This window comes from Harmonia axyridis, chromosome 2 (genome assembly GCF_914767665.1).
Source record: "Harmonia axyridis chromosome 2, icHarAxyr1.1, whole genome shotgun sequence".
Lineage (NCBI taxonomy): Eukaryota > Metazoa > Arthropoda > Insecta > Coleoptera > Coccinellidae > Harmonia > Harmonia axyridis.
In genome coordinates this window covers 635,920-654,640 of record NC_059502.1, presented here as the reverse complement: position 1 = coordinate 654,640, position 18,721 = coordinate 635,920, and the positions used below count along the sequence as shown (strand labels likewise).

At 33.5% G+C, this 18,721-nt stretch overlaps 1 protein-coding gene across 8 annotated transcripts in view; it reads right to left on the bottom strand.

Annotated features, from left to right (window-relative positions):
- LOC123672046 (G-protein coupled receptor Mth2-like) overlaps window positions 1-18,721 on the bottom strand; it is a 54,983-nt gene that overhangs the window by 1,177 nt on the left and 35,085 nt on the right. For 6 of the 8 annotated variants that reach the window (XM_045606008.1, XM_045606003.1, XM_045606011.1 and 3 more), the window contains exons 2-6: window positions 8,829-9,011; window positions 8,234-8,312; window positions 3,859-4,037; window positions 2,998-3,163; window positions 2,701-2,886 (exon numbers count right to left, since the gene is read on the bottom strand). In XM_045606008.1, the coding sequence (XP_045461964.1) occupies window positions 2,701-2,886; window positions 2,998-3,163; window positions 3,859-4,037; window positions 8,234-8,312; window positions 8,829-9,011 (793 nt within the window). Of the gene's footprint in view, window positions 1-2,700; window positions 2,887-2,997; window positions 3,164-3,858; window positions 4,038-8,233; window positions 8,313-8,828; window positions 9,012-11,188; window positions 11,736-16,708; window positions 17,584-18,721 lie in introns of those variants that run through there. The other 2 variants (XM_045606006.1, XM_045606005.1) reach the window with 2 other exon arrangements.

The window sequence follows — 18,721 nt, the reverse complement described above, 5'->3', positions numbered from 1 at the left end:
AGAATAAATTACTTTCTAATGTTCAATAATTCAAAAATTATAAAGAGTAATGCTCTAACGACCGTAGATAAATACTATCGGACTGGCAGAAGTCTAGGTTGAGAGTTAACCATAAGTAGGAAATCGTGCTGTCATAAAGGTGAGTAGCGATAGACCGATTTCGCTCTTTTTAGAGCTCCTCAGTATCGCATAACCTAACCAACAATAACAACCAAATAAACTTTAATTTAACTGCTTACTTAATGCCTTCTGTTTTTTCGTGATTGGATTATGTGATACTGTTGAGCTCAAAAAAAAAAAGAAATCTGTCTATCGCTACTCGTCCCCGATGACACCACGTTCCCATGTAGTTTTTAACTCTTAGCATAGATTTATGCCAGTTCGATATTTTTAGAAGATTGATAATACTTGGCTTCTACAGAAGCACGGATCTCATGTAAGTTGGGAGAACCGTTTGTGTTCTGTGTAGGCTTTGTTACTGTGTCCCATCGCCACTACAGGCACAGCACTATTGATTGATGTTTACCCAACAGTGAATATTTGAGAAAACAATATTATTTCTGATGTGGATTGATAATGACAGGATCAGAAGAATAGATAGGTACTTAATTCATTGGCAAATGCAAATGGAAACCTAATACAAGTGTAAATATCATGCAATATTCAATCTCAAACGGTTTGCTTTGAAAGTGAGTTTTAAAAATGTTTCGCAACCTACTAATTGTTGGTGCATTACTAAAAATTTTGTGTGGTGTTTAAAAAAAACATGCTTTTAAGTTAGAAGAAAAATCGGAAGGTTGGTTTTTAGTTTTTCTATTTTCTAACTTTTTATTCTTCAATTTTTTTCTAAAGGAAACTAGTGATATTTTAAAAGGGGTGAAATATTGCTTTTTTCGAACGTTTCAAGAATCTAATCGTTGGAATTTTTTTTTCGGCCTGAACATATCCATCATATTAAAAATATTATTCCTTATTATAGTATTAGTTGCATGCCATTTACGACCATTCCAAGGCAGATAGCATCGAAGAAAGTTTTTCTACACCTTATTTACACCAACATGCACTATTTCCATAATTGTTGCCAATTTACTGAAAAACCTAACGTGTTCTGAAGAAAATTGATAGTGTGTGTGGGTGAAACAATACACGGAATAAAAAACTGAAATGGATTTATATCACCATATCAGATATTTTATATTATTGTAGTAAAAAAGGAATGTAGCCGAAAAAAATCTTCAAGCCAATGAAAATCCTTTCAGATGTGTGGTACGTGAAAGAGTGCTTTGTTTCACATTTAGCGTGTTTGTTTCTGTTTTGTGTTGTTAAACCAATTAGTATTTTAGTGATAAACATCGAACTGCTACCAATCAAACAATTTTACCCTGTTCACTTACTGATTAATTATCAGTCTAGAGACGATACATCTAGAAAAATTCCTCGCTTGCTATAACGATACCTTACAACAGTTCACGAAGTCGTCATAGTCTGTATCATCTTTGTTGTGCCAGTTTGGGGACTTTTGGATCTAAAATATCTATGTATGTTACCAGTTACTGAAGGTGTGAGTTTTTGCAACGAGCGAAACTAAGTTATTACTTTCAAACATTTTGTAGAAATTTTTATTTTGGAAATCTAAAAACGATGTTAATATGAGTGTAGCCTGCAAATTTCAATACAGTGCTCCAAAATTATAAAAGACAATACTAGCACATTGAATATTCCCTTGAAATTCGAGTTTTTGGAATATGCTATTTGACAGATTCTTCCAATTCTCCCAAATTATTCGAATTGTAAATATCACACGTGTTTACTTCAAATTGACGTCATCGCAAGTTCGCCCAATCCAATCTGTTTCCCATTAGGTGTTAATAGGTATGAAATTATCGTGAACTTAATTTTTTTTTCCCATACTTATTCAATAAAATATTTTTGTTAAATAAATGTCAACAGTTTTTAAAACTCTAATCAACGAGAATATTTTTTTACTGTCAAATAGCATATACCCAGACATGTGGATGTATGTTTGAGAATATAAACATACAGACAAAGGCGAAGTTTCATTTAAGTGAGGTTAAATGAAAATATCTGACATATATGTCACTTTCGGAAAATGACATTCAATACTCTCTATTAGTGATGACGTCATACACCGCCATTTTAGTTCTCGTGTCAGTGTTCGGAATCCAAACAAACAAATTGTCATTCAAATTAGTACTTTGTCGTTGAAGAAATTGGCTTATTTTAATAAATAAGATTATTTAAGCAGCGATTTTACTATTAATTGATAGACAGAAGAAACGAGATTAATGCCAGTAAGTTCGAACTTGGAATTCAACTAATAAACACGGCTTTTTACAAAATCTGGGGAATGATACAGGATTCAAACTTACTGGTATTAACCTCGCTCCTTCTGTCTATCAATTAATACTGAAATCGTTCCTCAAATACTCTTATTTATGAAAATAAGCCAATTCCTTCAACGACACCGTACTAATTTGAATGACAATTTATTTGTTTGGATTCCGAACACTGACAGGAGAATCAAAAATGGCGGTGTGTGACGTCACACTAATAGAGCGTATATGTCAGAAATTGAAAAACTGTGGAATAAATTTTTTCCTGTATTCGTTTATTTGTAGCGTATTGTAGTTCAAATGACGCTTGATCGTTGATAAGCAGATTGAAACCAAAAATACATACCTCCTCTTCAACTGTTTCCATATGTTCCTCTTGAACACGAAAATGAAAAAGATGATGACGCCATAGAGAGCATTACAAATGTCTGACAGGTACCAGAAGTACTGGGGTAGCGTCACCGCCCAAGATATGATCTCCATTGACCAATTGACACCCATAGCCAAGAGCAGCTTGAAGTATAGGTTGAAGCTGCAATCAACGAAATCCATCAAATTTATACCTAATAGAAATTAGGGAAACCGTGGCCACCGCGAAAACCCGATACGAGTCCTATCGAGAAAATTGATAGAATGTTCTTACTTTTGCTGTTCGTCGTCGGAATGTCTTTTGCTGCCGCTGTGTTTCAGCATGGCCGTGTCTTTCTTCACTTTGCGTATCCTCAAGGCGGTTAGAGCGAACAAGAGTACATTGCTTATTATTAGTATTCCCATTGGTCCATAGAAATACAACAGCATCGGAAGGCCATCTGTCAAAAGAAAATTCGATTTGAACATTGTTGAATCCAGTTTCCAGACAACTCCAGTGGAGTACCCCAAGGGTCTGTTTGTTGATGGTTAATATTAATTGAAATGTTTTTTTTGAATATGTTTAGGAAAGTCTTGCTGATAAAGAGTGGAGAAGGTAAACAAGTCATAATAAAGGGTGTTTTTTTTAGAGCTATAGAACTTTAAATTGCAATAAAACAACGATGGATTATTCGATTGACATGAATTTTATTTATCCGCAAGATAATCTTGTGGCATTACATTTTAAATATGATTTCTGGCATATGACCGCCACGGCTGGCTCGGATGTAGTCCACCAAAAAGTCAGTTTTTCTGGATGTAACGGTGTTTCGACATACTTGAGGATTAACTTCACTCCAAATGCGGCAGTTTTGTTTGTTGACGTAGCCATTCAACCAGAAGTGCGCTTCATCGCTAAACAAAATAAAATGGACGTAGTGCGCGATACGTATTCCGCACAGAATCATTATTTTCGAAATGAAATTGCACTATTTGCAAGCGTTGTTCAGGCGTGAGTCTATTCATGATGAATTGCCAAACCAAGCTGAGAAAAAATCGCTTGACAGCTGTTAAATCGGTTGCCATCTTGAACAGTAATGCCAACTTAAAGTTATATACCTCGAAAAAAAACACCCTATATTTATATTTTTCTCACCTCTGATGAAGCATTGTCCAATAGCAACTCCTGGATGGAATATTGAGATGGGATTAACGTAAGTATTGATCATGAATGTGATGAAAACTATGAGAAGTGACATTCCCCAGGCGTATATACAGTATATGAGGAATCTTTTCCATTCCGATGATCTGATTCCAGGCCCTCCTCGGATACCCCTAAAATAAACAATTGAATGATTTAATCTGGTCTTAGAACAGTTGCATAACACTTGAATAAAAAATCTGTAGCTATACCGTATTGATTTATCAAGGTTTAAATTAAGATACAAATCGAAAAATTCATTATTTTCCAAAAACTTCAAGACATATAATATAATGATATTGAAAAATATTGTTTCTGCAATGAATATTTTTAATTTTCAAGTCTAATCCCTTATAGCAGTGTCTTTCTCAATATAAACTTCGCAATGATATTTTGATTTATGCTCCATTTTAAATATTCATGGGAATACCATGAAATAAGTGCTTTGTGAATGAATCAAGCTCTCAATATTCATTGACCCAGATTAAGAATGACTTTTGAGCATTTCTCGAATCGAATTGATACTCCTAAATATAGCGATCATTATTGTTATTGGCGCGTGCTTTGTTTTGTTTCAGAGTGCCATCAATTTCTATAGTTTTATGAATCAGATATTTTCGGAAAGATGAATTTGTCGTGTAATTATAGCAGTAATACTTCTGGCTATTTTCAATAATCGAATTCCACAAGGATCCAACATTTATAATAAGAAACTGATGAGTAGGTATTATACCAAATTTCATGAAATTATCTCTAACATTTGAGAAGGAAGAGTGTTTCCCTTTCAACAGTTTTGGAGGTATTGAATTTTGAATGTGTTTTTTTTTACTGAAATATAAATCTTTTCCTTGTTCTAGGAATGTTTGTATGACGATATTGGAACGAAAAAAATAGTGGAAAAACCAATCATAAAGGAATTAAGCATTTGAAATATGTGATACAAAGAATAATTAACATTCAAGGCAGTCAACAGAACTTAGCAAATTGAAAAATAGACGCATGTTTTCGTCTATAAATATTCAGTATACCTTTGTGTTGCCCAAATGCAAAAATTTCAAATTATGCTAATTATATACAAGGAAGTGGCGCCAAAGATAAAAACAAACGCTTGAGGCATCGAGACTTTGTAATCAATCAATATTTTTTCATCATTTTCCTTATTACGACTTCAAAATGTTACAATGTTGGCTAGTTGGCATGAAAACTGCAATATCAAGAAAAAGGATGTAGTTATTTGACACCAATTTGACTTTTTTCGAGTGACACTTTTATCAAGAACGACTGAACAGATTTCATGTTCGATTTGTTGGACTTGGGTTTTCCAATAAGAGGTTTCATTTTGAAAAGCCCGCTATCTGGTAGTTGTCTCTTTTGAAGCTGTCATCTTTTGACATTTGACAAGTAAAATCTACGCTCTATTAGTGATGACGTCACACACCGCCATTTTAGTTCTCCTGTCAGTGTTCGGAATCCAAACAAACAAATTGTCATGCAAATTAGTACTTAGTTATCGTTGAACGAATTGGCTTATTTTGATAAATAAGATTATTTAGGGGACGATTTTACTATTAATTGATAGACAAAAGGAACGAGATTAATGCCAGTAAAATCGAACTTGAAGTTCAACTAATAAACACAGATTTTTACAAACTCTGGGGAATGATACAGGATTCAAACTTACTGGTTTTAACCTCGTTCCTTCTGTCTATCAATTAATACTGAAATCGTTCCTCAAACACTATTATTTATGAAAATAAGCCAATTCCTTCAACGATACCGTACTAATTATAATGACAATTTATTTGTTTGGATTCCGAACACTGACAGGAGAACCAAAAATGGCGGTGTGTGACGTCACACTTATAGAGAATATTAAGAGGAAATACTCCCATGTGGCTGTTCAGTTCAAAATTAAATTGGAGATATTTCTTCTTACAAATCACTGATTTTTATGGAGTTTTAACATAATTTCCTTAAACAGTAATTTACAAGAAAATAAATATTTTTGGTTTGCGAGTGAAGAATAAAAAAGAAATTCGATATCTTTTCGTTTTTTGCCAAAAAATTGATGATATGAACTTTGTACAGAGCACTGATATATTAAAAAAAAACCTGGCAAAAGTCTTCACAAAAGAGATTAAACTATGATTTCGTGAGAATCGTCGTACAGTGCTGCCCTCTACTCATCGCAGGAGCGCCAGAAGAGAAATGAATGGGTACTAAAATTTGACTAATACGCAAAATACCACGTGGTGGCAATCCTTCTTAAAATTTAAATTTGAAATGAACTTCATGTAAATTTCTTCAGAACTGAAAATGTGATATTGGAGTCATATTTTCGAAATCAATAGTGCCATCGATGTGAAAGTCGAATTTCTGATAGGACAGCGTATGTTGGATCCATTGGTGATAAACAGGGTGTCTAGTGACCAGTTAAATGTTCAAACAACCAAAAAACATCAACAAAGAATGAATGTTTGAAAAGTTAAAATCGTTCGAAATTCCTCAAAATTTTCGTATGGGAATCCTGACTTTAAATATAATTTCCTAACCCGCCTCTATCTCCACCTGGTCACCCTGTATAAAAATCGATCAACGTCAAAACCTAACCTTCATGTTATGGCGAAACCTAAAAGCATATTATCACGAGAAAAATGTCACCTTGTTGGCGTAAAATAGAGCTATCGGCAACTTTTTTTTTCACGATGTGTTGATCGGGTCCATTAGGTTAATTGGGTTTTCCACAGGGGATTGGGAAATAATTTATGGAAACATTTCAGCTTGAATGTTTTCATTCGGTATTAAGTGATATCCCATGAAACATTAATTTTCGCCTATCCCTAGGGCTGAAGAGGTGCGGTCTTCATATGAGGACATTAACATTCTGATTGGATTCACTCAGCACGATGACTCATTTTCAAAAGGTTCTCCGAAAAAAAAATTAACAGAAAAATTTCGACCTTCGTATTTTTTGTAAAACTTGTTTTATGATGATTTAATTTCTTACGAATTGACCATGTGAGCGAATTAAAAGCTGTTGATATGCATATTTGAGAAACAAAACCTACCCATCGATCCGATTGGACTGAAAATCTTCAATTTCAATTAACTAAAATTTTTTTATATATATAATTCCATATCTCAGAATCTATCCAGTAAATTATTCGAAAATTCAGCTATGTACCGGGTTTTTCACCATAATTTGACCCCCCCTTTAACTTTGTTACTGAAGGAGGTACAAAAAAATGTTTTTTACAAAAGAGTCATGAAATCGACTATTGTTTTTCAAAATGATTTCACAAAATGAAATATATACAGAGTGGGCAACATATTGATAGCAACTTCATTATTTCAAATGGAACACCCTGTATATTTTTTTATATTTGACTCGCTCTTTTTCCCCTGATTTCGAATATATAACATATGTTTGGCCAATATCTCTTGTTCTGAGTACTACAGAGTTTCAAATTTCATGAACCACCTGGCGTGCTCAGTAATCACTTTTCAAGTGGTAGGCTGCGATAACTCAAAAATGCCCTTTTTTCAGTTATCTCGTTGGCAACGATATATGACATATGTTTTTCACTATAAATTGATCCCCCCTCGAACTCTGTTACAAAAACAGATAAATAAAAATATAACATACAAAAATTGTACCAAATGAAATAATTTTTTTGAGAATGATTACGTCAATTGAATGAATACAGGGTGAACAACATATTGAATGAAACTACATATTTTCAAATAGAACACCCTGTATACACTTCCATATTTTGATTGGTTATTTTCTCCTGATCTCGAATATGTTTGAAGTAATCATTTCTCAATTAAATTAATTCGAAGATTAATTGATAAGAGTTATATATGCGTATTTATTTTCAGAGTTTTGATTACCGAGATTGCAAGGTGGTTCTTGAAATTTGAAACTCTGTAAAACTCAGAATAAGAGATATAGGCCAAACATATGTTATATATTCGAAATCAGGGGAATAAGAGCTAGTCAAATATAGAAAAATATACAGGGTGTTCCATTTGAAATAATGAAGTTGCTATCAATATGTTGCCCACTCTGTATATATTTCATTTTGTGAAATCATTTTAAAAAACAATAGTCGATTTCGAGAAACTTTTGTAGGAAACATTTTTTTGTACCTCTTTCAGTAACAAAGTTAAAGGGGGGGGTCAAATTATGGTGAAAAACGGAAAAAAGATTATGTATTTTTTTCGAAAATAAAATGAAAAACATTTTAGGTAACTCAAAAAGCTCAGTGGTTAACTATCTGATGGGTAGTTCTCAAGAAGAATTTTGATGATAATGAGAACAACTTACCTAAAACCTAAGAAGATATCGATACAGATGACATTCATCCAGAAGAATGAAGAAAGGAAGAAAAATATACAACCGAAACCTGAAAAATATATTTATCAAAATTTTTCCTGTAATGAAGCTATTCATCTAGTGAAAAAAAGGATAATTTCATCAAGGAAGCCAATAAGTATTTCGAAAATGAACCAAAGATACAAAACAATGTATAAAAAATTTCATAAATGAAAGAATATGAATATTACTTCATGAATTCCTGAAAGAAGCAGTAAATTTCGTGGAAAGTTTTCAAATTTATAATTTTGAATCACGATATAAAAGATAGGTTTGGATACCCAGTCAATTTAGGGCTAATAGAAACACTGACACATTCATTCTTGACGAGAATGATTGAAATTGGCATCCATTTCTTGTTTTAAGAATCTAGGTGGTGTCCTTATTCATCTATCTATTCGCATAAAATAATCAATATTTGAATACGAGAGCCAATATTCCAATAGTTTGATTTAAGCACAGGTCTGAATCAAACTTTCAACTCGAACAAGAAAATGTTTGCACTACTCCGATAAGAAATATTATATCTCTTTATCAGTCAACTCACCTAAAATTGCACAAATATCATCTGGAAAAACTGTATCTGATAGCTGGATGGTTACTATAAACATGTAGGCTAACAACAAGTTGATGACGTAGCACATAAGAGCTTTCATATGCAGATTTCGGTCAGGCAAGAGTGCATACACGATGAAGGTGATCAGCAGGAATGGCATAGATATGACCATACCTGTAATAAACGTAAAAATAATTAACAAAACGAAAAAATAAAAGAAATACAGCCAAGAACTGTTGTCTGGTCGGCGCTCAGAAGCTTTAATTCCATAAAAATATCTCTTGTTATCACATTAAAATATTGTACAAAACACCTGTGAGCTCTATGATTCATTTATGGTGTTTTCCATATATAAGGGGTGTTTTTTTAGAGATATAGAACTTTAAATTGCAATAAAACAACGATGGATTATTCGATTGACATGAATTTTATTTATCCGCAAGATAATCTTGTGGCATTACATTTTAAATATGATTTCTGGCATATGACCGCCACAACTGGCTCGGATGTAGTCCAATCTGGACGTCCAAATTTCGATGACTTTTTTCAATATTTGTTGCCGTATATCGGCAATAACACGGCGAATGTTGTCTTCCAAATGGTCAAGGGTTTGTGGCTTATCCCCACAGAAAGTACTCTAGCGGTGTTAAATCACAAGATCATGGAGGCCAATTCACAGGTCCAAAACGTGAAATTAGGCGGTCACCAAACGTGTCTTTCAATAAATCGATTGTGGCACGAGCTGTGTGACATGTTGCGCTGTCTTGTTGGAACCACAGCTCCTGGAACATCATGGTTGTTCAATTCAGGAATGAAAATGTTAGTAATCATGGCTCTATACAGATCACCATCGACTGTAATGTTCTGGCCATCATCGTTTTTGAAGAAATACGGACCAATGATTCCACCAGCCCATAAAGCGCACCAAACAGTCAGTTTTTCTGGATGTAACGGTGTTTCGACATACACTTGAGGATTAGCTTCACTCCAGATGCGGCAGTTTTGTTTGTTGACGTAGCCATTCAAACAGAAGTGCGCTTCATCGCTAAACAAAATAAAATGGACGTAGTGCGTGATACGTATTCCGCACAGAACCATTATTTTCGAAATAAAATTGCACTATTTGCAAGCGTTGTTCAGGCGTGAGTCTATTCACGATGAATTGCCAAACCAAACTGAGAATAAATCACTTGACAGCTGTTGAATCGGTCGCCATCTTGAACAGTAATGCCAACTTAAAGTTATATACCTCGAAAAAAAACACCCATTATAATCAGAAAAATCTTGTGATAGAATTTTGGTTCATAAAATAAAAACATTGATTTATCGATATATCATTAGTTATATTTTTTCTGATCTTCTCTTCCGGCAGCCTATAGAAATTAGACTCTCATAACAAACATCATTTGTGTATGTTTTGCATGTGTTAAATGTCGGGAATCAGTGTTTATATTAAGTAGTGAATATACAGAAATATTTACATACTTTCAGATGATACAGACGAATTCATTCGGCTTGAGTAAAAAAAAGTCAACAAGATGACTGACTTGGTGTCACCAGCTTTCGAGTGCTCGTTCATTCATGCACTCACTGATGATATTACGATCTCCTAAAATATTGTCATTAGAAGGAACACGACCAATTGACTTCACAGTTCAAAACGAAATTAAAGAGATTTTTCCTTACAAATCACCTTTTTTTATGGGGTTTTCTCATAATTTCCTTAAACAATAATCTAAATGGTAGAAAGTAAATATTTTAATTTGCCAATGACAAATGAAAAAAATCAGGTATCCTTCTGTTTTCGCAAAAAAAAGGATGATATGGACTTTTTAACAAGCACTAATATATTTTTGAAATATTCGTGAGAAGAAACCAACCAAAAATCATTACAAAAGAGGTGAAACTATAATTTCGTGAAAGTCGTCTACAGTGCTGCTCTCTACTAATATTTTTCGTACAGCGTACAAAGTTTGGTCATCGCAGGAGCACCAGAAGGGAAATGAATGGGTACCAAAGTTTGACTGATACGCGAACAACCACCTTGTGGTTATCCCTCTTAACATTCAAGTGGTTACTAAAATTAAATTTCAAGATAATCAGATCTGTTGTCATTGATCATACTGAGTATTTTTCTCGATATTCTACTTGAATGTCTAAAGTTCTGGTTTGCACTAAGCTTGAAATTGTTATTTCATATTGCCAATACTATCCAATATTCTGTCATTTAGATGATAAGTATTTACTGATATTCTTCTAAAAATTTCTACGGTTCTGGTGACCCAATCAACATGAAATTTTGCAGGGAGCTTCAAACTGTTATTCTTCGTTAAGAATCCCCCAATTCATACCTGCGATTTCCATAGTAATATGAGGTTTCTTATCAGGAAAACACACAAGAGCAACTTTGGTCCCATTTTCCATCGAATCTACGCAATACTGATTCCTGCTGTAATCTCTCTGAAACCGAGGAACCCACAGAGAACCGTTTCTCTGCACGTAGAACTCATCAGAAGAATCTGTAGAGGAGGGAACCAAAGGAAAGAAATCGCAGTCAGCCATGGTTCCCACAATCCAAGCATCTCCTCGATATTCTCCCAAATAACTAACTCCCTCAAAGATGGCTATGCTGAAATTTCCGAGCATACCACCACCAATGCAGTGGGCTTTCCCGATGGAAAATCCATGGGCGCAACATTTCCTAAAGCACGTCCTTGTATCACAATCACCACACAGCCTAGGAGGGTAATTCTTGTACAAGTAAAACTGTCCGAATTTCAACAGGTGTGGTTCCACGTGGCACAAATCTAAAGACGTAGTATTCGCCAGAGATAAGCCGCAGAGAATTAGATACGCACAGCATCCCACCGAGATTTTCATTTCGATCTGGGATGCAGTGTCTAGTCCGTTTCATTTTTAAAACTGAAACTGATCTGTTGGAAATGTTGGAATTGCTATACGCAGGTTTTAATTAGAGGTTAGGTAACGGACATCTTGCTTACGATGTGCAACAAACTTGTTTATCATTGAAATATGCTGAAAAAAGTTGGAGGAGGTTGTATCTCATCAGAAAGTAATCGGCCTTTCGTTTAGATTGAAGATACATGTTTTCTTCGTTATTTCTGAGAATATTTTATGCTTTATTTTTTTATTGTGAGGAAACTGGTTCATGATAGCTGATTAGTAATTTGTTAATATACGTTTCTAATAAGTTATTCATGTTGTGGTTCACATATCATATCCAGTTTCAATCGCGTACAATCGCGTACAGGCTCTTAGCCTCTGCGATTATTGTTTATGATTTAATAAACTAAATTATTATTATTATAATAATGTATGTCAAACAGAACTGTCAGTGTCATCCGAAGTGTCATATGTTTAGTTAGGTTGGTCCTCAGAGTTATGAAATATAGATAGAGGAAGCATATTTCATTTTCAGTAAGCAAATTTTGTCCCCAACATGAACTATCAAATTTGACATGAAACGCGCGGAAATAAAAACATATCAGTGATACGATATTTCACTCAATTCGCTAGGTTCTCCAAAAAGAACGCACTTCTTATGTCCCATAGTGAATCAATGTTTCATATCAACTGAAAATATATTGAAATAAATACCTAAATATGTCAGAAATTCAGAAAACAAACTTCAAGCGCGTCAAACGACGTTAAACAACCGATGACACTAGGAGAGCAAAAGTTACCAAACCTTGGATTTTAGCAGGTAGATACAGAAAATAATAAATATTCTGCTTATTATATATTCGACAATTAGAAAAAATATCGAATTTCAAATATTCAAATTTGCATATTTAATCGGGAATCACTCGAATGAATATATTTCATTTAATATAATAAACATTCATAACGATATAGTAAAATTGTGGATTTGAAAATATATCACAATCTGACAACGTAATCTAACCATGTGGGGGACATGTAGAAATTGCGTATACTCCCTCTATCTATGATTTTTACTCTATGGGTTAGACATTTAACAGTGAAGTAAGTACGTTTCATGCATCACGGGCAGATTATGATCGACATAATCGTCCATATGAGCATACCATTGGTAAGACAGTGAAAAAATTTGAAGAGACTAAATCTGTTACTCATGTCTTAAGGCCCATTCATCATGGAAATACACGCTCGACCGAAAATATTAATGCTGTAAGTGAAAGCGTTGAAGGAGATACAAATTTATCCATTACTCGGCGCGTATAATATTTGGGCCTCTCTTACGGCACGCTATAGAGAATTATGCATCTCCATCCTTATATCCTCAGCGACTAAGCTCATTTATTACTCTGTGGATATCTAAAAGAGCCTATGTAACTGCTAAAAGATCATTATATCCACAAAAAATCACTGTATGGTGTGTAATTTGGTTTGATGGAGTGATTGTCGCGTACTTCTTTGAAAATGAGAAAGGTGTCACTCAAAACTTTAATTCTCATCGCTATAGTCAAATTATTACCGATTTTTTTCCCTGAATTCAATGATAAGGAATTGGAAGATTGGTTCCAGCAAGATGGTGCAACAAGCCACACAACACGGGCCGTTTTGGATTCATAGCAACAAAAATTCCTAAGATGGTTAATTTCTCCTTTCGGCGATGTGAATTATAATTTATCACCATTGAATTTATTTGGGATCTGTATAGAAGGAAACGATTAATCTTCGTTTAAAACTCATTGAGTTATTAGTTATTTACTCTCGTGTTTACTCATAAGACGAAGAGCTCTTCGACCAAGAAATGCTCACTAATTATTTGTAATTGTTTTGTTTTTATTTCAGTACGAAAAATTTTCCGTAATGGTCTATTCTTATTCTTCTGTTCGTTTTGAACCTTCAATATATCTGAATTGGATTTTCAGATCAGGCTCCATAACAAGATTTCAAGTTGGACACATCATTAAAACCTTAGAAAATTAAAGAATAATTTTAGGAAAACAAAAGGTACCCATAATATTTTCATGATTAAAAATTAGATCTGGATTCATTGAGAATCACCAATCTCTGAATTGTATATTCTACACTTCAAAATATTATGAGTCTGCCCAACATACCAATTGCCAATTTTAAATAGAAATTGTTAAAACATAAACAATTGTTGCGAAAATCAAAATTCATATTTAAACTTTAGACACTCGGTGTTAACTTTAATAACATACAGAGAGTGCTCTGAATTCGGAGACATAAATTTTGTCCTCGATGAATCCGACAACAGTGTTGATTGTTCCCCCAAATTCGTTAATATGATGAGACCTTTCAGACAACAAGTTTAATTGATGTTGAGGACGCTGATGATTTCATAGATATAGATAGATAATTTTCACAGCCGAAAAAAGATACTGAACACATCCTGTAGTTTAAATAATAATAGGTTGTACTTGCATCAATAAACGTGCTTTGAATATTCATTGACGTTCGTCAATGAACGCAATTGTTTTTGTTTTAGGTGTATTTTTAACGACATCCATTAATTACTTCAATATTGGTAGTCATGTCTAATATTATAAATTTTTTCAATAAGCTAATTCATTTCGAATAGCCCGTTATTTGGACAGCTCTTACTTTTAAAACTGTCTTCTTTCGAGTAAAAACTACTCCAATACTAAAAACGGAAGATACACTCTTTAACCACGCATTGAAATTGTAAAAAATTCACAACAAAAATGGTCAAAATTTTTCATTCAGTGAAGCACCTTCTCGATCGGCAATAGCGAAACTTGTAAAAAAATTCGAGTTGTTGGGACAAGTTAGTGATGTGAAGAATCGAAATTGTGCACGTCGCTCAGGGATGAGGCCAATTTTCACTTTGGAGAGTAATAAGCAAAATTGACCCATTTGAGTCTCGAAAAATCTAAGAATGAAAAGCCTCTCTATCTTCAACGTTTTCCATTATCAATGGCATATCTCCCCCCTTACAATCAAATCAATATCCATTGATTCCTCTAGAAATATACTTTTTTTTTCAATATGAAAACGAAACCTCTTATTCAAAAACCCCTCATAAAAACTCAAAGTGAATTCCCTAAAAAAAAGTGGAAATATTCAACAAGCTGAAATGTCAAACGGAAATCTATAAATGTACATTCCAACCAACTTGATTTATTTATTTATTGTACCTCGAACTTTTCGAGATCGTCTATAATTGCGTCATTAAAACAGTTTGTTTATAAACATATAGAGACAAAAACTGAGACCTTGTTCAGTTCTGGGGTGCTATAATCAACAAGTTGATTTCATCCCATGTCAAAATACTGGCTTTTTTTCGAGCAGTACAACTTCTAATACCGGTTTCATGGAAGATGTCATTATCAGCATTTCGAATTCTTCCTTGAATTTTGTTATTTTTACTGCGACCGTCAAGTAACTGTTTTTAATATGTATATTGATTTCTGCTCGACAAGGTTTCCATGTAAAATCAAGAAATTCGATTTGCGCACTTCACAGAAAAAACAAACAAGTTGAATGAAGGATAAGCAATTTAAATTACACAAACTTATTATCAGTAATAATTACAATTAGAAACAAATTTTGTGTAAAGAAATCGTAACATGGTTACATGTCTAGACGTACGAATTTTTTCTGAGTAGATCAATAGAAAAAAACAGGGAACAAATTTTTGCTCTAACTTCCGATATATGTAGAAAGCAGGCTGATGTTCATACTTTTAATTGCTACTTAAAAGCATGTAATCTGAATTTTCGATATTACTACTGTTTCCACTGAATTTATTTCATACGTTCTATTCTTTTTTTATGACCATATTTTATTTCATGCCCTCGCTTCATTTATTATTTTTGAGAATACTCTCCAAAATGAATACTAGTGCTGATTTACTGTTTCATTTCATAAAATATATGTTCCATTTCTAGCAGATCAATGTGCAACATGTTGGTACTTCCTTGTTTCTTATTCATTTCCATTAAAAAAAATTATTTAGGTTTTTTGCTTTAATTCTTTTGTTTTATATTTTTTTTGTGTTCTCATATCGATCTACCTGAGTAGGTTAAATATAAGAGCAGTTGTAGCTATATAGGGTGTCCCTATTAAATTCGAGTACTCATTAGACGTTTTTCGAGAACTGGGTGTATTTTAATTTTGAAAATCAGTATTATGATATTAATCGATAGTCTCCACTGTGCTAACATATTGCTGCAAAATTCCACTCTTGCATTAATCCAACAAAATATTAATAAAAAAAACCGAGAATGAAAATATCCGTATTCTTTTAATTAGATTTATTCCCAAAATCCTAAGTGTGAATCTTCTTCTTCACATTTTCAAAGTAGAATAATGTGAATATGTTGAGCAACTTGACTCGCCAAAAATTAATGAAATATCGACAAAGGGTGGTTCAACTATTGTGTCGAAAATTGTGAACAAAATTCTTTCAATAATTGCTTTCGATACTGCAATGACAAATTATAGTTTTTTAAAACGATTCTAAATTCAATAATTTCTGAGTAATTTTAGAATTTTTTTCAATTTCAAATGACGAATTTTCCTCAACATACAACATAATATCGAGAAATTCACGAATGAATTATTATTTTTCCTGGAATAATCCAGAAAACTTATGGCTAAATTTTGTTCACAATTTCCGATAAAATATTTGATTGGTATTGGTATTGATTCTTCTTCGAGAACGTGTAGAGAGTTTTAATTTTTTTCAGTTTTGTTTAACTGATATTTCGAAAACTATTCGAAACAATGCAACAGAAAATTTCAAATAATATCATAATCCTAATTGAAAGATTTTGAATAGACTCAGTTCTCCAGAAACCTCTATTAGAGCCTATATTTCTACTCTTTTAGGGGTGAATAAAATTTCGGAATTTGTCTAGAAGATTTTTACCTACCCACATAGTTTAACTTGACAGATAAAGAAGCTACAGGTTCCGAAATGCAAAGAATAGCTATCAAAAGTCCATCCCTTGTGTAGTCCAGACAGTAATTCTCTGAAGTCAGATATTCCTGCTCGAGAGGAAGGTAAAGGGATAGATCCTCCTGCAGGTAAAACCCTTCCCAGGGCATCCTGGCGTAAAAATCACAGTGTTTTAAGACACCCACATAAAAATTCTTAACGGTCAAGTTAGACAGAGACACATTTCCACTAAACACGGGTAGTTCGAAGTCTTGTCCACCGTTCCAAAAGCATCTCGCTTTTTCTATGTTGAACCCTTTGGCACAGCACTTTTTGACACATTTTTTTGGTTCGTTTGCACAACCGCAATTTTGAATCTGTTCTTTCTTGTACTTGTAGACAGTGACGTTGCTGTTGACAAGTTTTTGAGGGGCGCAAAGATTGTAACATAGCGTCACTTCGGTCAGGGTTAAGACTACCGCTAAAATTCGAACTAACACCATCGCTGCTACATCTGAAGAAGTGTGTTCAAAGCGCGGATCTCATGTTGTTGTTTTTTGACGTTTCTAACAATACTACCGGTCGACAGCGTAGATCGAAGTGGACTGTCGGTCTTCAACAACATTCAAATCCACTTTAAAATCTTGGACAGGTTATTTCGATGTGTTTGGCTCTCTTGAGGGACGTTCTAATGGTTAATCGATAAAGTCCAACGGGTTGTAAATTACCTTAATCTGCATTTGGGACCTTAGAGAAATTAAAATCGAAATGGTAAGTGCGATAGACGGTTCGCGTGTGCTTTGTTTGTAACTGGATTTTGTCGAATTTTCAAGGTCCTACTGGTTTGTTTATATGCTACGGCAGACAGGACTGTTCTTAGTTCCGCGATTTCATTTTTAGACCGTCCCAAATTGTTGGATGACGTAGGATACCGAGATTTTTCTTTTTAGATTTCTTACACAAAGGTTTTGTTATTACGAGTCATTTGGTTTTTTCTTATTTTTTTTTTCGGAGAATGTTACTTTCGGAGAGAGATTTAAAAATACATAATTTAATCGGTTTGATATGACTTGCTATTTTCAGATTGATTTGGATGAGACTTTGTGGTAAAACTTTTGTGTTTTGCATTAATTTATTACTAACATTTTCCACTTTCTTTTATGTTAGAACTATTCAGAAGGCAAGTCTCCTAAATTCAAAATACGAAACCTAAATTATCAAGCTTCAATATTCAACTAAATATTATGCATCCAGTGCAGAGAAGTTTTAGGTTTTTTCGAATACCACACACTCAAAATAATCAACGAAAAATGGCCTACCAAATTTTTTGGATAACGGTACGAGATACATTCCTCAAATTTATCACAGGAATCGATTGCTTTACCACATTGATAGAAAGATAGATATATGTTTATTTTAGATTTGAATAAACATAAACAAGTCACAGAAATAATTAGATATAATAATTTTCTGTACGTGACTACTGATATCCTTACTTTTCAAATCGGATTCACAAATAATGAATGTTGAGAATCCCTTTGAGCTAGAAAAAATTTATCGGCATATTTTCGGGCTTGTTTTTTGAGAGAATTAATTCGGTGAAAACCGTTTCCTCATAAATTCAACTGTCTTCAAGCTATGAGAGAAAATTCTTTATGACTGTTGATATAAACATGAAATGAAAACATTCTACTGGAACTTTTTTCAGTAGAATCTATTAGTGTAATCAATTGTTTTTTATTGCAATTAGTTTTGAAGTTACAATAAAAATTTGTGTTTTTTTCAATATAAACTATACAAATTCCAACGCGAATAAAATCGTTATTTTCTCCTCTCAAAAAATACCTATAACACGATATATCAATTTCTTTTTAAACAACTGAAATCATCAAAAGTATCATACAGAGAATCAACCCGGTTCCTATTCATGATAATTTGTGAACTTCAGATAATTGAAATATTCGGTGGCCACCAAGATCTCCGGATTTAACATCGTTAGATGTGTTTA